This window comes from Equus quagga, chromosome 8, assembly GCF_021613505.1.
Source record: "Equus quagga isolate Etosha38 chromosome 8, UCLA_HA_Equagga_1.0, whole genome shotgun sequence".
NCBI classification, from domain to species: domain Eukaryota; kingdom Metazoa; phylum Chordata; class Mammalia; order Perissodactyla; family Equidae; genus Equus; species Equus quagga.
In genome coordinates, this window is record NC_060274.1 from 70,423,574 (window position 1) to 70,444,423 (window position 20,850).

General features: G+C 38.3%; 1 protein-coding gene across 1 annotated transcript in view; it reads left to right on the plus strand.

Moving 5' to 3' along the window:
* SCIN (scinderin) overlaps positions 1-4,565 on the plus strand; it is a 69,921-nt gene extending 65,356 nt beyond the window's left edge. Inside the window, exons 14-16 of the mRNA XM_046670709.1 lie at positions 872-949; positions 3,055-3,115; positions 3,733-4,565. Coding sequence (XP_046526665.1) covers positions 872-949; positions 3,055-3,115; positions 3,733-3,857 — 264 coding nt within the window. The 3' untranslated portion in view covers positions 3,858-4,565. The remainder of the gene's footprint in view (positions 1-871; positions 950-3,054; positions 3,116-3,732) is intronic.
* The last annotated feature ends 16,285 nt before the right edge of the window (positions 4,566-20,850 follow it).

The following is a 20,850-nucleotide window of genomic DNA, read 5'->3' on the forward strand; positions in this document are numbered from 1 at the left end:
TAGGTTTTTGTTGTTGTTGTTTTATAACAATCTCAAAATCTCATCAGATTACAAAAAACAGGTATTGTTGTGGCCAGAGGGCTGCAGGTTGCCAGGGGCCAGGTTTATCTGGGCTGGGCTGCTGGGAGGTTCTCCTTGGGCTGTAGGTTGGGTTCTGTGCCTGTTTTTCTTGTGACAGAGCCCAGGAGCACAAGAGGGCCCCTGCTGAGTCACCTTTGCTAATGTGACAGGGCTGAGGCCACAGTCAACTCCCCCTACTCGGGGCCGCACAGCAACGTCACATGGCAGAGGGGGGAGGGAAGAATTGGGACCCTACACACCTTCCTAAGGATGGGGTGTTCAACCAGAATTCTTAAAAAATACTGGCCCATTAAAAGTAAAAATAATGAAATTTTGCATATGGAATATTGTTATAGTCTCATCTTATTAAAAATTGTTGATTTATTAAAATGACCAGACCTATTGATTTTATTAAAATAATCTTGACCTGATGAAAGACAGTTTAATACTCAGACCATAAACTCAGATATCTGCAGGGATAGGAAGGCAACATAAATCTGTGAAGCAGTGTGTCATAAGGAACTGGACGTCGGGAGAACTGTGGTCACTTTGACTGTGTATGGCCACCTGACGCATTCAAGTGCAACATTTATATTAAGCACTGTGCTTGCCAAATGAGATACCATCAGTTTGTGATACCCAATTAAACAGATAAACAATTATTTAAATCTTTATCACCCAAAAGGAAGAAAAAAATGACTACCAAAATTTGTTTTTGCTATGCTCCAAAATAATACAAGGCATTTGTGTCCTATGTGTTAGGAAATTACTGCTTTACTATTTGGTCATAAAGCTTTTTCATGCATTTCAGATTGAAGAGGTCCCAGGAGAGTTCACCCAGGAGGATTTAGCAGAAGATGATGTCATGTTACTAGATACTTGGGAACAGGTAAAACTATATTTTGTCCATAACAAGAGAGTATATTTATAGTTGGGAGCTGATAAAACCTGCTTTGAAAAATGGCAAATCTAACATTAAATAGACTGATAGATTTAGGCTATATTTAAAAGAGACTTGGACCAGCCCCAGTGGCCCAGGGGTTGAGTTTGGTGTGCTCTGCTTTGGCAGCCAAGGTTAGGTTCCCAGACAAGGACCTATACCACTTGTCTGTCAGTGGCCATGCAGTGGCGGCAGCTCACATATGAAAAGAGAAAGATTGGCAGAGATGTTACCTCAGGATGAATCTTCCTCAGCAAAAAAAGAAGAGAGACTCAACACAGTCTGGCAAAAAATAAAACTGATATGCATGGCAAGTTGGTTTTTTAATGTGGAAATAATTCCACAGCTATCATCTTTGGCTATATAGTTTTAGGCCAAAAAACTTCTATTTTTCACTTATTTTTAAAATTCACTCCTAATTTAGTCAAACATTCACCCATTCATTTAATTAATCAGTGCATTAGTGGGTACAGTGCCACGGGGGAAACTGAAATGTTCAGAGTTTCTCTTGAAATTTGATGAGAAGTCATAGGGGACCCCTCCCCTGGGGAAAAAACAGAGAATAGTTTTGAATCTACACAGCAAAATATGTTGCTGTTATATATATCTTTATTTTGGAGAAAATGAATGGTGATTTGACATGCCACATTTGATAATTGGGTTTTTTCTTTAGTCTCTGCGTAAACTAATAATAGTGAAAGGGAAAAATAAATCTTAGGAACTGAATCATAGAACAGTTATGAAACACTTACCTGAATTAGGCCTGATCTTAGAGTCAACCACAGAGATTGTTACCTTTGGGGTCTGCTCAGTTACATTTCCCCTTAGCTTCTTGGTCTAGAATTACCATATTTGAATTTGAGATCTAGGCACAGATTCTCCCCAAGTGAATGGATCATTTGTTACTAGATATGAAATTTAAAACCTCATGTCAATAAAACACCTTTGTGTATTTTAGGATTATAAAATAAGAATGGCATTTCCTTATTCAGAAGAATTTAATTATTCCCATTTTAGTCAACTCTATTATTTCTGTAGTCATGGATACTTTAGAATATTTCCCCCACTACATTTCAAGTTTTAAAGTCCTACTTTCATTTACATTACCCTGCTGTCATGGTTTGTTCTGTGCCCTGCCAGCAAAGATTCCAGCACTTTCAGTGTGAATTAGAATACAATCAAAACTAATTTGACCAAAATTTCTCTGCCAACGAGTAATTTTAAAGTGATTTAAATATAAGGTAATTCAGGAGAATTTTTCAACATTGGGGTATCCAACCTACACATTTCATAAGAAGTATACTTAGAGAATATATAATTTTATGAGGGTTTTTAACCTGCAATAACTTTTTTTTTTTGGGTGAGGAAGATTGGCCCTGAGCTAGCATCTGTTGCCAATCTTCCTCTTTTTTTTTTCTCCCCAAAGTCCCCCAGTACATGGTTGTATATCCTAGTTGTAGGTCCTTCTAGTTCTTCTCTGTGGGAGGCCACCTCAGCATGGCTTGCTGAGCGGTGATAGGTCCATGCCCAGGATCGGAACCAGTGAACCCTGGGCCACCAAAGTAGAGTCCGAGAACTTAACCACTATACCACCAGGCTGGCCCCTAAGTCTCAATATTTAAAAACTAAATATTATAGCACTTTTACCAAAGTGTTACAGGATACAGTACTATAGGAGAACACTAGGCTTACGTCAAAGTTCATAAAGGGAGTCTGGAGTACCCACAAACAAGCTCAGTGTGATCCCCCCAGAATAATAACATGGGAATAATGACTGCCTGACACATCCCAGGGGTGGGTACAAAAAAGAGTGAATATGTTTTTTTTGAGAAAGTTCACTTTATAAACTAGAAAATATGGTGTAAACCTAAAATATCAGAATGTGAAATCCGGAGTCCGACTGGCTGGATATAAGTTTCTCTCCTAATAAGTATAAACACTTTGGAAAGTGGCTGACCTTCCCTGCGCCTCCTGACTTCCGGGGTTGTGAAGATTGAATGAGTGATGTGTGAGACGCACCAAACAGCACATGTGATTACTGTTTCGTTTTTCAGATTTTTCTTTGGATTGGCAAAGATGCTAATGAAGTTGAGAAAACAGAATCTCTGAAGTCTGGTAAGCTAAATCCCTTGGAGAATTATGGCAATAGCTCCGAATGGTTATTACCAAGTTTCTAACTGCTCTTTTTCATCATATCCTCCAAAACGACATATCAAAATGGAGAGGAAGCTTAGCTTTCATCTTCAGACTAAAGAGTAATCGAATTTTTTAAACCAAAGAATTTCAGAATAGGAACAAGAAAAATAGGTTTTGTTACCTAATTTAGAATGTAGTTATATCAGTTATTCTGGAAAATTTAAATTCACTTACCTTGTTTATTATGGAAATAGTGAAACCTCCATAACTGTGATAACCTAGATTTTTTAGAAAATTCCTTTGGGTGAGTAATGCTGTTCTTTCTAGCACAATTTTTTTTTTTGAAAAACATAATAATTATGCCATAAGGATAATTTCATAAAATTTGGAAATTTTTTAGGCAATAATGAGACTCATGATACATTCCGTGGCAGATGAGAGAAATCAATAAGGAATTATTCATATGGAACAGTATTTGGCTATTTGGGGGCAAGAAAAATTTGATTTATTACTTTTATTGGAAGACTTTTCATTCTATAGTTATTTTAGTTTAATAAAAACTAACTGAATTTGTATGTCTTTGCAACTCTTTTTAGCCAAAGTTTACCTTGAGACAGATCCTTCTGGAAGAGACAAGAGGACTCCAATTGTCATCGTAAAACAGGGCCATGAGCCACCCACTTTCACAGGCTGGTTCCTGGGCTGGGATTCCAGCAAGTAGTAAATTGACCTTTGTAAGAAAAAGCAAACTAACGTTATGGGCCAACTGTCCCATTGCTGTTTTGGAAGAAAAAAGGTTTTTGTTTGTTTGACTTTAGAAAATTAACCTCAGCCATATGGCTATTTTTTAATGCCTAGTATTGTTTTGAAATTCTTTTTAAACTGGAAGTTTTCATATGTTAATATTTTAAACTAACCTAAACATTTGCTATGGACCAATATTAGCTCTGCTGGAAACTGATATCTTTTTATATGACCTTTTAAAAGTGGAAAGCTATGCACAATCTAGGCGAGTTTGTCAGGAAATTTTATAAATCAGGAGCCATTAGCCAGACTTATTCTTTAACATGCCACAGAAGAAAACCATAATGCCTTTGAGGTTATTCTCTTTTCTATGTATTGTGTTCAAAAGAATTGTATATTTGCAGTAAGGTTTATGTTGAGATAGCTTTAAAAGTCGGTTGCCGTTTTCTTCTCTAGTCAATGTGACTTTGAGACCATTGACTCCTAAACATCATTTTCTAAGGGAAACGACCTTTTTTGCTGTTTTAAAAGCCTTTGAAAGCACAGCTCCTTCATGACAAAATAATTTGTATTCTGATTCGCTTAGATATATATGACAGTACATGTTTAATATCACAAAAGGTATGTACCAAAAACTTCACTAATGCTGTCTTTCATTATTAAAATACATCTCTTTTTGAAAAGGTTTTTTGTTGTGACAGTTTATTTAAATGTGATATGTGAGCTAATTACACAGTTAATTTTAAGGTTAAATACTTTTATGCATAAGTAAATATGAATTTAATATTTCTTAATGCATCTTTATTAAGTAGTCAAAATTAAACTTTTCCATGGTAACATAATTGTGAAAGATTTTAAAGATCATGCAGTGCATATGTTGCCTGGGCCCTGTTAGAAGATAAACTGAGGCATATTAAGGATATGAGGGCGATTGGCTGTGACATCCGTCACTCCACTGATCGCCAGAGTTGGTTCAGCTCACCTGGCTAGCCAGGCAGTGTCCCCTTGCTCCATCACGGCTCATGTGTGACCTTCCCGAAGCTGCCCTCTTGGTCCAAGAGGACGACTTTCCCTGATAGAGGAGGATCCTTCTTCCGTCAAGGGTCTGTGAGAGGCTGAGCTCCCCTGCTACAACCTCCCAACATGCTCTCAAGATGGGCTGAGGCGTATTACAAGTTTTAAGAGTTTATTTGAGCAAAAATCTATTTGGATCAGGCAGCGCCAAACCGGAAGTGATTAGGAGCGCTCCACCGACGTGAGCTCAGGGAGAGACTTTTAGAGAGAAGAGGGGGAAGCAGAATAAGGAAATGATTGATTGGCTCTAGCTTAAAGCCTAGTTGGCTCTTGTGATTTGTTGTCCTTAGATTTCAGTTTCATAACCTTGAGGCATTTACAGTCTTAGGTTTTGGTTTGCTTATGCAGGCTGCCATAGAATTAAAGCCACCTCAGCCTAATGGCCTCCTTGTTGAATTAATTTAACAGCCCCCAGAAAACAGGAGTTGGGGCAGAAGATGGAGCACCAGTAAAGTAGAAACCAGCTTTGGCGGGACGTTAGGGGGTGGCTGGGTACGGAGGGGAAGCTACACTTCCATGGAAGGGAGAGTCAGAGCCCGGAGTGGGCTCAGGAATTCTCACCCTTGCTCTGGGGAAAGGAAGGGCGTGCGTGTTTCAGATTGGGTCCTGGCCTGGGTCCTGGCCGGGGGAAGTGGCCTCAGTTCCATTATGGCCTAAGGGTGAATGGGGCGTGGGTGGGAGGTAAGGAAGCAGTGAGAAGATGCACTTGCAGAGACTCTTCATTCCTCCAGTAAATGTCTATGAGGCATCTGCTTGGTGTCAGGCAGCGTTCTAGGCATTTTGAATCCAACGTGAATGAAACAAAATCCCAACTGTCATGGAGTTTATATTCCAGGGAAGAGGCTAACGAAAACAAAGTCCATAAGTAGATATAAAATATATTAGAAGACAAGTTCTATGGAGGAAAAAAATACAGAGCAGGCGGACAGGAAATACTAGGTGAGAGTGGGGTGGGGTGCAATTTAATAGGGTGGTTAGGGAAGGCCTTCTTGTGTAGATGATATATCGCACAGAGAATTGACAGGTGGGAGGAACGAACCTGTGATCACACCAGGCAGAAAGAATCTGAAGTCCAAAGGCCCAGAAGTGGGGGTGTGCCTGATATAATGAGGCTAAAGTCTAAAGAAGCAGGGAGATTCTCTCCTGCTATCACCACTGGACTAGAAAAAATTCATCTTAAACACAATTGCCGTTTTAAGCCTGAGCTATGAAAAGATGGCTTCCCCAAATCCCAAACCCAAGTACTTGGAGGCAGTAATGGTGACACCTGAGGAGACAGCCATGTCATCAGCACAAGCAATACAAGGAGAACATCTCTGTTGAGCAGCAATGCCCCCCTGAAACAGTTGGAGTTGTCACAGAACTTACCAGCAACTACAGCTACTCCATCAAGAAGACTTATGAGCCCTACATTGAGTAAACTGAACGGCAGCTGGTGGAGCGAAGGGATAAAGAGGACTTGTAAAAATTACCTGGAAAGGGTGAGCTAGGGAGTTGCTGTTTTACTTTCACACACAAAGCTGAGATGGCTTGAAGAAACACCTGCCACTCATGTAAAATCAGTGTGGGGGGAGGGGAAGCGGTCTACTTCTACAAAGGTGGACATTTGGTGGATTATAGAAGGGTCTACGATATTGTGTAGTCTTAAAACTAGTTAGATATAAACCTGGGTAGAAATTAGTCTTTGGATTTGAAATGCAGTTTCTTACAGCCTAATTAATAAATATAAAAGTTTCATAATTAATTTTCTATTTCTTTTTGACTGGAGCTATTGCTTATTAATTTTTAATATGAAATGTTAGCTTTCCTTCCTCTCTATTTGATTTTCCTCAAAGATTTTTAGGATGAAAACTCAAAAGAAATGTATTTAGTCCTTAGCTACTAGTGCTTTACAGACATTTCCTTGCTTCAGAAAATATAGCGCACTCACTTTTGTGTGAAATTTGTGACTAGAAAAGAAACAAAAAAAAATTTAGCGAATCCAGGAAAACCAAGTGCTAATCAGAAATAAGTATTCTAGTCAGAGGTAGGACATCCCAGAAATTTCAAATAGGGAATCAGATTATGGCATTAACTTTGAGCAAAAGACCAGGAAAGAAGGAAGATAGGTAAAGTGAACTATTGTTTTGTCGTCTAAGCTATTGTTTGCTTGTTTTGCAAGACCATTAGAGAATTGGCTTCAAAATAACTTCTGTATTGGACAGGTTATTCAAAGGGATGAAATTCTAGTCCAAGTAAAGAAAATTAGTATTCATTACATATATACAGGAGTGGTATGTTGTAGTTCAAAAAAATGTATTTTCCAAACTTTTTTCTTGCTGTTTTCTTATTTTTTTCTCCACTATGATTTGCCCCCTTTTTGGTTTTAAAGACTTATGTTAGATATTTTTAAAGTATGTTATGTAGTCTATATAGTCTCTAATATAATTTTTCTCTCTTAAATACTATCCTTACTGTGCTACCTAAAATATTAATGGTGAAGTACTTTGGTGGTAAAAAAAGAAAAAGGTTGGATTCACGTTTTTCTGTATATTCCTGGATAAATTCCGTATGGTTCAAAAATTTAAATGTGAAAATGAAACTATGAAAATAATAGAAGACAACATGGAATTACGTTGGAATAGGGAAATCGTCTCTCAACAGAGGACAGAATAAGAAGAAAATCAGTATGGACCCAGAGGTCTTGTACTATATTCTCAACCAATTTAACCCTAATTGACATGTGCTGAACACTCCACCAATAATAGCAGCGTACATATTTGTTTTCTAAAGGCACTTAAGTTACTCACCAAGAGAGAAAATATTCTGGGCCATAATGTTTCAATAAATCTGAAGTATTGAAATCATACAAACTATGTTCTCTAACCACGATGGAATTAAACTAGAAATTAATAACAGGGAGATATCTGGTTAATTTCCAAATATTTGGATGTAAGGGGAAATTAGAAAATATTTTTGTCTGAATAAAAATTGAAATACAGCCTATCAAAATGTGTGGGAGGGGCCAGCCCAGTGGTGCAGCAGTTAAATGCGCACATTCCGCTTCAGTGGCCCAGGGTTCGCCGGTTTGGATCCCAGGTGTGGACATGGCACCGCTTGGCAAGCCATGCTGTGGTAGGCATCCTACATATAAAGCAGAGGAAGATGGGCACCGATGTTAGCTCAGGGCCAGCCTTCCTCAGCAAAAAGAGGAGGATTGGCAGCAGATGTTAGCTCAGGGCTAATCTTCCTCAAAAATGTGTGGGATAGAGCTAACTCAGTGATTAAAAGGTAATTTAGAGCATTAAATTGTAACATTAAATAAATAGAAATGGCTTGAATCAATGATGTAAGCTTTCACCTTAAGAAACTGAATGAAGGGCGAATTAAGCCCAAAGAAGGCAGAAGGGAAGGAGTAACACAGACTAATACAGGAGAAGGGGAAAAATATAAATTATTATCAGGAATAGAAGAGAAGTATCACCATAGAACCTCTGGACACTAAAAAGAAAATAAGAAACATAATTTTATGCTTGTAAATTTGACATTGATAAGTGCACAAATTCCTTGGGAGACAGAAACTCCTAAAGCTGGCTCAAGAAGAAACAGACAGATAACCTAAATAGCAACACACACGTATTAAAGAAATTGAATTCATAAACACCTTCTGATGGAGAAAGACTAGGCCTAATTGGACTTCCCTGGTGATTTCTATCAAACATTTATGAAAGCAATAAAACCAGTTCTCTACAAACCCAGAAAATAGATGAGAGCATTTCCCGACTCATTTATGAAGCTGGTATTACCCTGACATCAAAACGAAACCAAGAGATTATAAGAAAGGAAAACTACATACAAGTATGCCTCAAAACGCAGGTGTAAACATCTTTAAATTTTATCAAATTGAATTAAAAAATTTGTAAAAAGTCAAATGGCCTTTATCCCAGGAATCCATTTTCATGTTTAAAAATTAATCAAGAATTCTCTATATTAACAGACTAAAAGGAGAAAACCACATAAACCTCTGAATACATGCAGAAAAACATTTGCTAAAATTCAACAACCATTCATAATAAACATTCTCAGCAAACTAGGAATAAAATGGAAGTTTCTCGATCTTAAAAGGGATATCTACAAAAAATGTACAGCTGATATCATGTTTCAGAGCGGAAGACCAATGCTTCCTCCTAAAATCTGGAACAAGATGCAGATGTTGGTTCTCATTTCTCAATTCCATATTTTAGTGGAGGCCCAGGTCTGCATAGTAAGGTAGGGTTTCTCAACCTTGGCACTACTGACATTGGATAATTCTTTGTTTGGGGAGGCTGTCCTGTGCATCACAGGATGATTAGTAGCTTTTCTGGCCTCTGCTTGCCAGATATGAGTAGCGCCCTCCTCCCCTACTCTCACCTGCAGTTGTAACAATCAAAAATGTCTCAAGAGCCAGCCTTGATGGCCTAGTGGTTAAAGTTCGGCATGCTCTGCTTTGGCAAGCCTGGGTTCAGTTCCTGGTCATGGAACCACACCACTTGTCTGTCAGTAGCCATCCTGTGGCAACAACTCATATACAAGAACCAGAAGAATTTACAACTATACACAACTATGTACTGGGGCTTTGGACAGTGGAAAGGAAGAATAAAGGAGGAAGAGGGACGACAGATGTTAGCTTAGGGCGAATCTTCCCCTGCCAAAAAAAAAAAATTAAATATCTCCAGACATTTCCAAATGTCCTTGGGGTGAGAGAGAAGCAAAACTGTCCCTCATGGAGAGCCACTTCAATAAGGCAGGGAAAGAACTTAAAGCCCAAACACTGGAAAGGAAGAAGTAAGCAAGCTTGGCAAAGGGATCGGGGTATTACTAGTCTTTAAATGCTCCCAGGTGATTAGAATGTGTAGCAAGGATAGAGACCTACTAGGAGCCTTTTGCAAATCAAATACAGATCTGTCTAGCTCTGGACACTGCTTCACCGGCCAGGGAGCATTCTTATATTATTTTCATATGCAGAAACAGCAAAAACTATAACTAGCCTTCAAACAAGTATTTGATAACTGACAAACATCCCTTTGACTTAAAAGTCCTGCCCGTGTGCCACCTCTGTCTCAAATCAAATCTGAGGTAGTGAATATTCTGTTAAAAAAATCTACACCAGTCAACAACATAAGATTTACTTTCTGTTTACTCTGGAAATAGATTTTGATTTTAAAGCGTTAAGGATGGAAATTATCTATTTGTCTCTTCAAGTTCATTAAAACAGTGTTCTGCATGATTAAAACAAAAATTAAGAAATTTTTTAAAAACCTTCGGAGATGTGTATATCTAAACAACACAGGAGAGGGCACTCTTTGTCTATGTTATAAAGAAAGATCACTAGTTCCTGAAAACACTGAGAAATACAATCATATTGACTTATATTTTAGTTTGAAAAGCGTAGTGCTTCTAGGCAGGTCAAACGTGGTTGTGCTCCTCGTCTAGAAGCATTTTATACCGTTTTCCAATTTTGAGGTTCAATAAAGTGCAAATAAGTGCAATTGATTATGTATTTGCTACATGCCAGGCTGTCCGGGTGCTGGAGATACAGCAGAGAGCAGATCATGGGTGGAGACAGAAAAGGAGCAAAAATTCAATACATATCCTGCCATGCAGCAATAAATGTTATGAAGAAAAATAAGGCTGGAGAAAGGGATAGGGATTGTGAGATGAAGGATTCTATTTTAAATAGAGGGAACAAGGAAGCGCTCTCCAAGGTGACATTTGGGCAGAGACCTGAAGGAAGGGAAGGTTTGTGTGTGTGATGGTTAATTTTTTGTGTCACCTTGACTGGGCCATGAGATGCCCAGATATCTGGTTAAACGTTATTTCTGGATGTGTGAGGAGGTGTTTCTGAAAGGTAGCATTTGAATTGGAGGACTGAGTAAAGCAGATGGCCCTCGCCAATAGGGTCCAGCATCATCCAATCTGTTGAGGGCCTGAATAGAACAAGGAGGCAAAGGAAGGGTGAATTGGCTGTCTATGCCTAACAGCTTGAGCTGAGACACCGGTCTTCTCCTGCCATTGGACTAGGACTCACACAATCAGTGCTCCTGGTTCTCAGGCAATTGGACTCGGACTGGAATTTACACCACCAGCTTTCCTGAGTCTTCAGCTTGCAGAAGGCATATTGTCGGACTTCTCAGCCACCATAATAATGTGAGCCATTTCCTTATAATAAATCTCATTTTATATAAATATATATATGCATGTGTATAGGTGTGTATATATGTATTTGTAGTGGGTTTTGTTTCTCTGGAGAGCCCTAGTGACTAATACAGAGCCTGGGTATGTCTCTGGGTGGAGATGGGCAGAGCCTTTCAAGCAGAGGGAGAAGCTGTGTGGCTTGTTCAAGGAATTGTGAGGAAGCCAGCGTGGCTACAGTGCAACGAGAGAGATGGAGAAAGTGTGGGAGTTGAGGTGAGAAAGTGAGTGGAAGCATAGATCACATAGAGCCTGTGAAACTTTTATTTTCCCTCTGAGTGAGATGGTGAAGTGACATGATTTGTCTCACATTTTGAAAAACTCACTCTGGCCGCTGAGTTGAGAAGAGACTAGAGGATGGCAAGCCTGGAAGGAAGTCTTGTTAGGAAGCTTTGTTTATAATCCAGGCCAGAGCTGATGGTGGTGGTGGCGAGGAGTGAGTGGATTCTGATATGATCTGAATGTGAAGCCAATAGGAGGATAATGGAATTGATAGTGAGTGTGAGAAAATGAGTGAAATCACCTCTTAGAAGAGCTGCCATTTACTGAGCTGGGAAACATTGTGGTAGGAGAAGCTTTGACCTAGGAAACAGGAGTTGATCATGTTAATTTTTGAGATGGTTATCCTATTGGACAGTCAATTGAAAGTGTTGAGTAGGCTGTTCAAGTTCAACAGAGAATTCATGGCCAGGGACATACATTTGCTATGAGTCAGTGTATAGATACATTTAAGACATAGGAGTGGATGTGATGCCCTTGGATGTGAGTGTAGGTGAAGAAGACATCTGAGAGGATAACTGAGTCCTAGGATGTTCCAACAGGTAGAGGTGCAGGAGGTGAGGAGCAGTCAGCAAAGAGAAGGAGAAAAGATGCCAGTGAGGCAAGAAGATAGCCAAGAATGTCCATGAGAGAATTATTTGCTGAGGTTGTCAACTTCCTTTAGTTATAAACGTGTGAATTTTAAGGAAACAGCAACCTATGCTTTTTTGATAATTTCCTAATAAAACATCCTATAATACACAGGAAAGCCTCTCACAGTAAAGAATTATCTAGTCCAAAATGTCCATGGTGCCAAGGCTGAGACTCCGTAACCTAGAGAAAATGCATTTCAAAATGCAAGTAAAGCAGTATATTACTACAGAGAAATTATAAGGAACCAAGCTAAAATGAGATGATACCACATGATAAGACAGCTGCTTCATTTTTTCCCATGGGTTTCTTATAAAGGACCAGATAAGGTCTCTGAATTAATTAACTGAATTTGCCGTATTCTTATCATCTTGAAATAGAGACCCTACCTAAGACCTAGAGTTTAACAGATATAAAATATATGGATACAGTTATGTGTATAAGGTCGTATTTAAAATAATTTTTAAACACTACAATTTTGATATTCTATATTTAAAATTGATGTTGAATCATAGTGTATTCATTTTCTGTTGCTGCTATAAAAGATTATCACAAATTTAGTGGCTTCAGCCACCACAAATATATTGTCTTGCAGTCTGGAGCTCAGAATTCCAAAATGGGTTAACAGGGTTGTGTTCCTTCTGGAGGCTCTGCGGGAAGAATCACTTTCCTCGCCTTTTCCAGGTTCTAGTGGCCTCTGAATTCCTCAGCTTGTGACCACTTCCATCTTTACAGCTAGCAGAGTAGCATCTTCAAAAATCTCTCTCTCTCTCCCTCTCTGACCTCTGCTATGTTACCACAAGTCACATCTCCTCTAACTCTGACTTTTCTGCCTCCTTCCATTACTTAGAAGGACCCTTGTAATTACACTGGTCCCACCTGGATAATCTCGTATAATCTGCCTACCTCAAGATTCTTAATTTTTTTTCAGTTATTTTATTGAGGTCATAATGGTTTATAACATTGTGTAATTTCAGGTGTACATTATTATTTATCATTTTCTGTATAGACTACATCGTGCTCACCACCTGTAGTCTAATTTTTATTTGTCACCATAATATGTGCCCCTTTACCCCTTTGGCCAGCCCTCCAGCCCCCACTCCCCCGGTAACCACCAATCTGTTCTCTTTATCCTTGTGTTTATCTTCCATATATGAGTGAAATCATACAGTGTTTGTCTTTCTCTGTCTGGCTTATTTCACTTAACGTAATATCCTCAAGATCCATCCAGGTTGTTGCAAATGGGATGATTTTGCCTTTTTTTATGGTTGAGTAGTATTCCGTTGTATATGTAAACCACATCTTCTTTATCTATTAAGCAGTCGATGGGCACTTGGGTTGCTTCCAAGTCTTGGCTATTGTGAATAATGCCACAATGAACACAGGGGTGCATAAGTCTCTTTGGATTGTTGATTTCAAGTTCTTTAGATAATACCCAGTAGTGGGATAGCTGGGTCATATGGTCTTCCTGTTTTTAATTTTTGAGAAATCTCCATACTGTTTTCCATAGTGGCTGCACCAGTTTGCATTCCCATCGGCAGTGTATGAGGGTTCCCTTTTCTCCACAACTTCTCCAACACTTGGTAATTTTTTTTGTCTTGGTAATTATAGCCATTCTGAAAGGTGTAAGGTGTTATGTCATTGTAGTTTTGATTTGCATTTCCCTAGTAACTAGTGATGTTAAACATCTTTTCATGTGCCTGTTGGCCATCTGTATATCTTCTCTGGAAAAATATCTGTTCATTTCCTGTGCCCATTTTTGATTGCGTTGTTTGTTTTTTTGTTGTTGAATTGTATGGGTACTTTATATATTTTGGAAATTAATCCCTTCTTGGATATATGATTTGCAAATATTTTCTTCCAGTTGATGGATTGTCTGTTCTTTTTGTTCATGGTTTCTTTTGCCTTGCATCAGCTCTTTAGTCTGATGTAGACCCATTTGTTTATTTTCTTCTTTTGTTTCCCTTGCCTGAGTAGACATGGTATTTGAAAAGATGCTGCTAAGACCAATGTCAGAGTGTACCGCCTATATTTTTCAAGATTCTTAACGTAATCATATCTGTAAAGTCCCTTTGCCATGTAAGGTGACCTATTCACATGTTCTGGACAGGATGTGGTCATCTTTGGGAGGGCTGTTCTTCTGCCTACCACACGGTAGAAAGGAAAAGCTAATAACCTGGGAAGCTGGTAGATTTTCCCACTCTCTTCCATCAATTCTACCTTCAGCCTAAACCCTTATTTCTAAAATAGAAAACAAATATAATCATAGCTGGGAAATCTAGTCAACATTTCATCTCTTTCCTAATCCTTGTAAAGGTGCTGTTCTTGTTCTAACCTGATAACCTTATAAATGGGGGCAGAAAGAAATCTCTCATGGCAGGTTCACATAAGGAAGTGGCTGTCTACACAATGACAGTAACACTACTTGAAAGGCAAAAATATATGTGGGACAATTATGGAGATAAGGGAGTGGGTAGGATATTTCATTTAAGTTTAACAAAAACCAAAATATCTTGAATAACTAAAGATCTAATTTAATAAGATGATTTGGGGCTGTGATTTTGAGAGTTGTGTTTTTCTATTCTTAGTCACAGGACACCTGTGAATTTTATGTATTTAAAGAGCCAGTAGGGACATTGCTAGGATGATAATATTCTCCGCAGGTCATCAGTGAGGTTAGCCAACAGGCTTCTAATGGTATGTAGCATTCAACCCAGGCTTGAATGAGAAGAATCGTTATTTGAGATTTTAACTCCTGAATGTAAAAGTACTTCAAAAAACGTCATATTTTATAAGGTCAGGTATTATTTTACATGAATTTTTATAGGGGAGACCAGAGATAACATCTTTTTTTACAATCCTTGAATCAGTTGCTGCTCATTTGAGTCTGCATTTTATTCTTTCCTTTGTAATGTTTCAGACCCCGAGAGATCATCAGTTACTCAAAGCTGAAAATTGATATAATGCTTAACTGTCCCTTTAGAATTCACATAACATTATCATAACCCTGTTACATTCTCTTGATGACATTCCTTAAGAGAAGAGGTCGCTGCCAAACACAATATATTTCTCAAGGAATTTCATAAATGATACACAGGAGCAAATCATTCCATATTTCAGCACCAAAGCTGCCACAAGCTCAGAAGAATGTGTAGGCAAAAATAGTCACAGAATAATGATTCCCCAATTTTTAATGAAAAAAGATTTAGCCACAAAAAATACAGAAATTATGTTCTATTTCCTAATAAGAGTTACAGGTACCCTGTAGTTTGTTAAAATGTTCTATGATCCAAAAATATGCAGCTCTACGGGTTTTTAAAAAATGTATTTTGTGCTTGTTGGCTTTTAAGATGATTGTTAAGTGAGACCAAAAAGAAAAGGGTATAATTTCAATCAATTTTCTATGCGTGGTTCTACCCTCAGAAAGTAAACTGTTCACTGTTGGCAGCACCAGATCCCCTCCTGGGCACCCCCATGATGACACCTCATAGCCAAATATGACTGACAGATTACTGATGCTGTTAGACTGCCTTTGCTTTGTCTGAAAGCGGTGTGGTTGATTACAGTAACAGTGCAATACTAAAGAACACTGCGTGGTGCCTCGATGGGTTCTTTAATTAAAAGACACTGGGAAGAATCTTGGCTTAACCATGATTAGCTGGGCTGGGTGTATTGGGTAAATCACTTAATCACTTTTTAACCTCAGTTTCTCTAATAGTTAAGCATGCGTTTGCCTGCCTGCTCGCCTTACATCCACGTGTTAGGTAGCCTCCACTGGTTAGTGTGGGTGCTGGGAGTCAGGAGGAGGCCCTCCACCTGCTGGCTCAAGTTAAGCCAAATGAGCATAGAAGGAGGAGGTTAAGGAGAGCGTGGCACAGTCTCAGGACCTACAGAATATGGTGAAGACAGAAAGACTGTCTGAACGAAACCAAAATACACTGATAGGGCCAAAAGTGGATATGCTGAGGAAGCAATTTATAAGCATAACTGTTCAACTACTCATGGAAACCTTAGTGATAAAAGGAAGAGATATTGAGAAAAGCTCAAGAATTGAGTAGAATCAATAAAACAGTAATGGTGCTGAAGGTGGGGTGATGGTGAGAAAAACTCAATGCCAGAAACTATAACTAATTTGAAGTACTTTGTGTTTAATGAGATTTGTTATATATGCAAAGGAGAAAGTAAAAAAATATAAGAACTACATCTATGCAGAAGGTAGGGGAAATTTCTCCGTTTTTGAAGGATAAAACCTACCTCTTATAAGAATATGGGTAGCCATTTTATGTGTTCACTCACCTTTTGCATTTACCCATATATAGTTCCCTACCATCGAACATATCGGTAAGAAATTTCAATTTTATTGAACATTTCAGAAAGTAGAAGGTAGGAGTTTAGAGAGAGATTCTCTCTAGCTCTGAAAAAACAGTGCAACTTAAAGCACAAAGAACAATGAAAAAGCAGAATGTACTGGCAAAGAAAAAATATTTTTATTGATTAGTGACTTGGTGCTGGTAAACAGTCCGAATATTCGAAAGATATGAAATCTAGATGGAAAATATGTAATTTTGTATGTAACTTTGGAGCAAAAAATATTGTTTCTAAATATTCATATTTCCCCCAAAGTGATGTCAAAAAAACAAAAACAAGCAAAAAAAGAACAAAATATATTAATGTGATATCTGTATCTGCTAATTGGTCTCTATTATCCATTCTTCCCTTTTCCCTTTTAGTAATGAAAACCTACCTCCCTGACTTAGGGCACTTTCTTCTGTCCCTGGCAGTACGGTGTGGTCATCTGACCAAGTTCTGGCCAATGACATGAGCAAAAGTTCTTTGAGTTATAAAGGCAGATTTCTAGTCACTTCCTTAAAAAGGGAGCTCTTTCTCCTTTACTTTTCTACCCTCTTTTCTACTGGCTAGGAAACAATGAGAATTTGAATAGCCACCTTGGGCCCAGGGATAGAAAGCACGTTTCCATGCAGTTGGATTGAACTCGACATTGTTCACCTTGGAAAAGAGGTGTGTTCCTCACATAGGATGGCTGACCTTCCCTACTATGACTGAATCTGCTTATTTTAAGGCTGATAGATGCAAAGAAAGGACATTCTATCTTATCTGAACTGCAGTATTTTGGAGTCTCTTTTTCAAGTAGTTCAGCCTATATCCTAATTAATATAAAAACTGGTGTTAGAAATGAAGTTTAACATAAAAATAATCAAACATATGTGGCCCTGTCATAATGGTAGACTTGCTAAGAGTGAGTAAATAGATATTGTGGGCTGGGAAGCCAGTAGTCCTTTTTATGGTAAAACATTACATAAAACTGTTACCAGTGGTAACTAAGAAAGCAGACCATATGCCTATCAAGCCTGAAACCTCCTAGAAAAGGAGTTAGGGAAATTCAGAATGTTAGTGTGCATTGGCTGTTCCCTGCAACTTTTAGCAATGTACTACAAGAGAGAGATGAAGTCAGACAAGAATTAGTCAGTTTAAAGCAGAGATGAAAGGGGATATAACTCTGCTCTATTCTCAGCAGATGGCCTTTAATCTAAATTGACTAAGGGATTAGCAACTTGGAAAAGTCAACTATTTCTGTAAACAAAATGACATTAGATAAAGTCGTCACTTGGAACCTCCTCAAGAGCCTTCTCTTGAGTGTTCTCAACCAGGAATACAAGCCAATCCAAAATCAGATTAAAGGTGTTGTTTTCCCACCCAGTGTAGCTGCTGTTAATTCAAGGGAGAGAGGGATGTTAGCATTGTCAGGATTATATCTGGATAAAGCCTTTGGCTGTGGTTTCTTTCGTATACAACTATCTGGAACCAAACAGACAAGAAGTCAACTATGTTTTTGAGCAAACTACATTGCCAAAGAACTTACAAGTCTATTCTACAAAAGTTCGTGATTGTTTGACCATAAAAAGCACCTCCTGAGATCCTAGTGCTGCATGAGCAGACAATTGAGAAACTTGTGCTGCGTTCACCTCAAAGCCTAGAACTTCTTGTCCATTGTCACGTTTAAGGTAGAACAAAAGTTATGCTTTCCAACATGCATAGTAGCTATGTCCCAGGGGGTTATGGACAGAGAAGAATTTTCCAAAGGACAAAGTCAGGAGACCAAGAGGACAATGGACATGTTGTTTCCCAGAAAGCAGAGCCAGGATTTCATCAAGGAACTTACTCTACTGCTAATAAGGGGAGTCTTTGCAATTTCTTCCAAGCAAGATTTCAGCATTGCTATAAAAAAGTTGTTCTGTGTGTTTCCTATTCTTCTCTTTTCCAAATAGGAATTTTTACTGCAGTTATCCTGGTTCTATTCCACCGCTGTATATCAGTGTATTTGTGTATTTGTGTTTGTGGGGGTGTGGGGGCTAGGGGGAGTAGCAGTGAAATTATCTACTAGTTTTTATGTCACAGAACCAGAAGAAGCCTCATCAGAACTCATGGAAAGAGCTTGCACCATGGAGAGATTCTAGATTTAAGCTAAACTGGATTGGACTATACATTGTCCCCCCTTGGAATAGAGGTGTGCCCTTCATGTGGGACAAAAGAAACAAGAGATAATTGAGTTGCCATACAAATGGGTTACGGTAGAAGCTGCTGAGTGTGCTCTAGTATTCAAAATCCCTTAATTCCTTCTAATCATAGAACCCACCAAAATTTTAGCAAATATGTCCAGGTAGAGATGAAATTTCTCAGCCTCACTTAGAGCTGATTGTGGCCATGTGACTCAGTACTGACATTTTACCTAAGAGGACATTTACCTAAAAAGGAATCTTCTTGCTACAACAGCTTAACCTGTACACTAATAAAGGTAGCACTTCTTCGGCATTCAACAAGAATGATATAGGAAGGCATTTAACTATTTCTAGGAATAATAATGGATCACAAATAATCAAAATTATATTTATTAACATCTTATGAGACAAGCTTAATGTTATACTTGTTTAAGGCTAGTGAGAAAGAGGTGTTCAAAGAATACTTTCTCACAGAATTAGTAAAGAGCAAGGTTAGTAGTTCTTTGAATTGCATTTGTATTTGACTGTGTTTCTGTAGTTTAGCTAGTGGCTTTTCTCATCTCCTATTTCTGGCACAGGCTAGGCATATAGGAGGGTCTCAATTAATATTTATTGAATGGCAATCTCAAAAATGGGATAGGTGGCAAGATGATACGGTAGAATGTTGTGAGAGCCTGATATGATTATTCAATTCTATTGCAGAGAGTTTTAGCTTGCCCAAAAGGAGAGAGATGAAAACGCAGCTATATAATTTCTAAATGCATCACAGCAAAAACATATGCACTCAGAAGGCTTAAAAGCAAAATATGATACATTTTATTACATGAAAATATAAAACACACATAGTGCCAAAAACAGACAAGAAACTTAGATATTAATGTGTATACATACTGCTAACATTATGTAGGCACAACTCATGTAAACAACAATCTTTACTATACATATTGAAGTTCTTGTTCTTATTATCTTTGAACTAAATCAAGGTATAGAGCATTGCTCTGGTCTCTGATGCATATCCAGTAAAACAAAAGATTATCAGGAACTAAGACCGGATGTCTGTCCCACTTGGAAACCAGCCCCTATATTAACTGGCCCATAGTCTTTGTTCAGTAAGATGGTTCTTTTGGACATTGGTCCTCCCCCCCACCACCTTCCACCATGCTAGCAAGTCGTAATAAAAACTCTTTCTCTCCTACCACCTTGCCTCTTGACAGTTGGCTTGTCTTGCGGAGGAGAGAAGAACCCCCTTTTTTGGCGGTAACAATTATAGCTACATAAATACTAATTTCTTTCACTGAAAAGGAATGCTTACAAATCAATAGAGTCAACAACCCAGTAGAAAAACAGTCAAAGACAATGAAGAGACAGTTCACAGAAAAGAATGAAAATGACCAATAGATATTGAAAAGGTTTCTATGACACTCATAATTTAATAATTCAAAATAAGACAGAAGAATCATATTTTTGTCTATCTACCAAATAGGTAAATGTTTAAATATCAAAATGTTAGCGGTCATCAGACTGTAGGGACACGGGCTCACAAACACACTGTTAATGGGTATATAAATTGCTCAAAACTTTTTGATCTATAGCACAGTGTTATTTTTGTAAAAAGAAAATTCACCTGAAACATTGCACTAATATGCACTAATCTAAATCAAGGACGTTAGAACAGACACCTATGGAAGAGAGCGGGATGTGTGTGTTCCCAAGCGAGCTAATATGTTGCTGTTCCTTTAAACTGATATTTTGGCACATTTGTCTAATATTTAATCAGAGGCAGGAAGGGTGGAAGGATCCAGATCTGCTATTAGCACAGGTCACTCTCATTTCTCCTCTCTGCTCCCAAAAGTGCATTCTCGACTCAGTCAATCAGAAGTCTTACAATTACCCTCTGCCTTGGAGAGGCATTTAGAGATCACCTTTATCTACTCAAGCTTAATTCTCAGTGCTCTCATCTCCTATCTCAAATGGCTTATCAACTAATTTTTCACACCACTTATTTCTACAGTCCTGGGAAAGAGAATTGCCTCCACGTTGTATTTGTAGTACTATCTGGCCTCCAAAAAGGGTCAGGAACCCAATATAGATTTAGACATTAAGCATCTGTCCAACTGGTTCATATTTAGCCAAGTATCAGTTTTCGTATCAATCATTTTCCAAAGCTACACACCGTAAATGTATATTGTTGTATAGAGATACTAGACTTCTACTTAAAAAAAAGTTGAGACTTACTTTGAATTAAAAGGAAAAAAATCT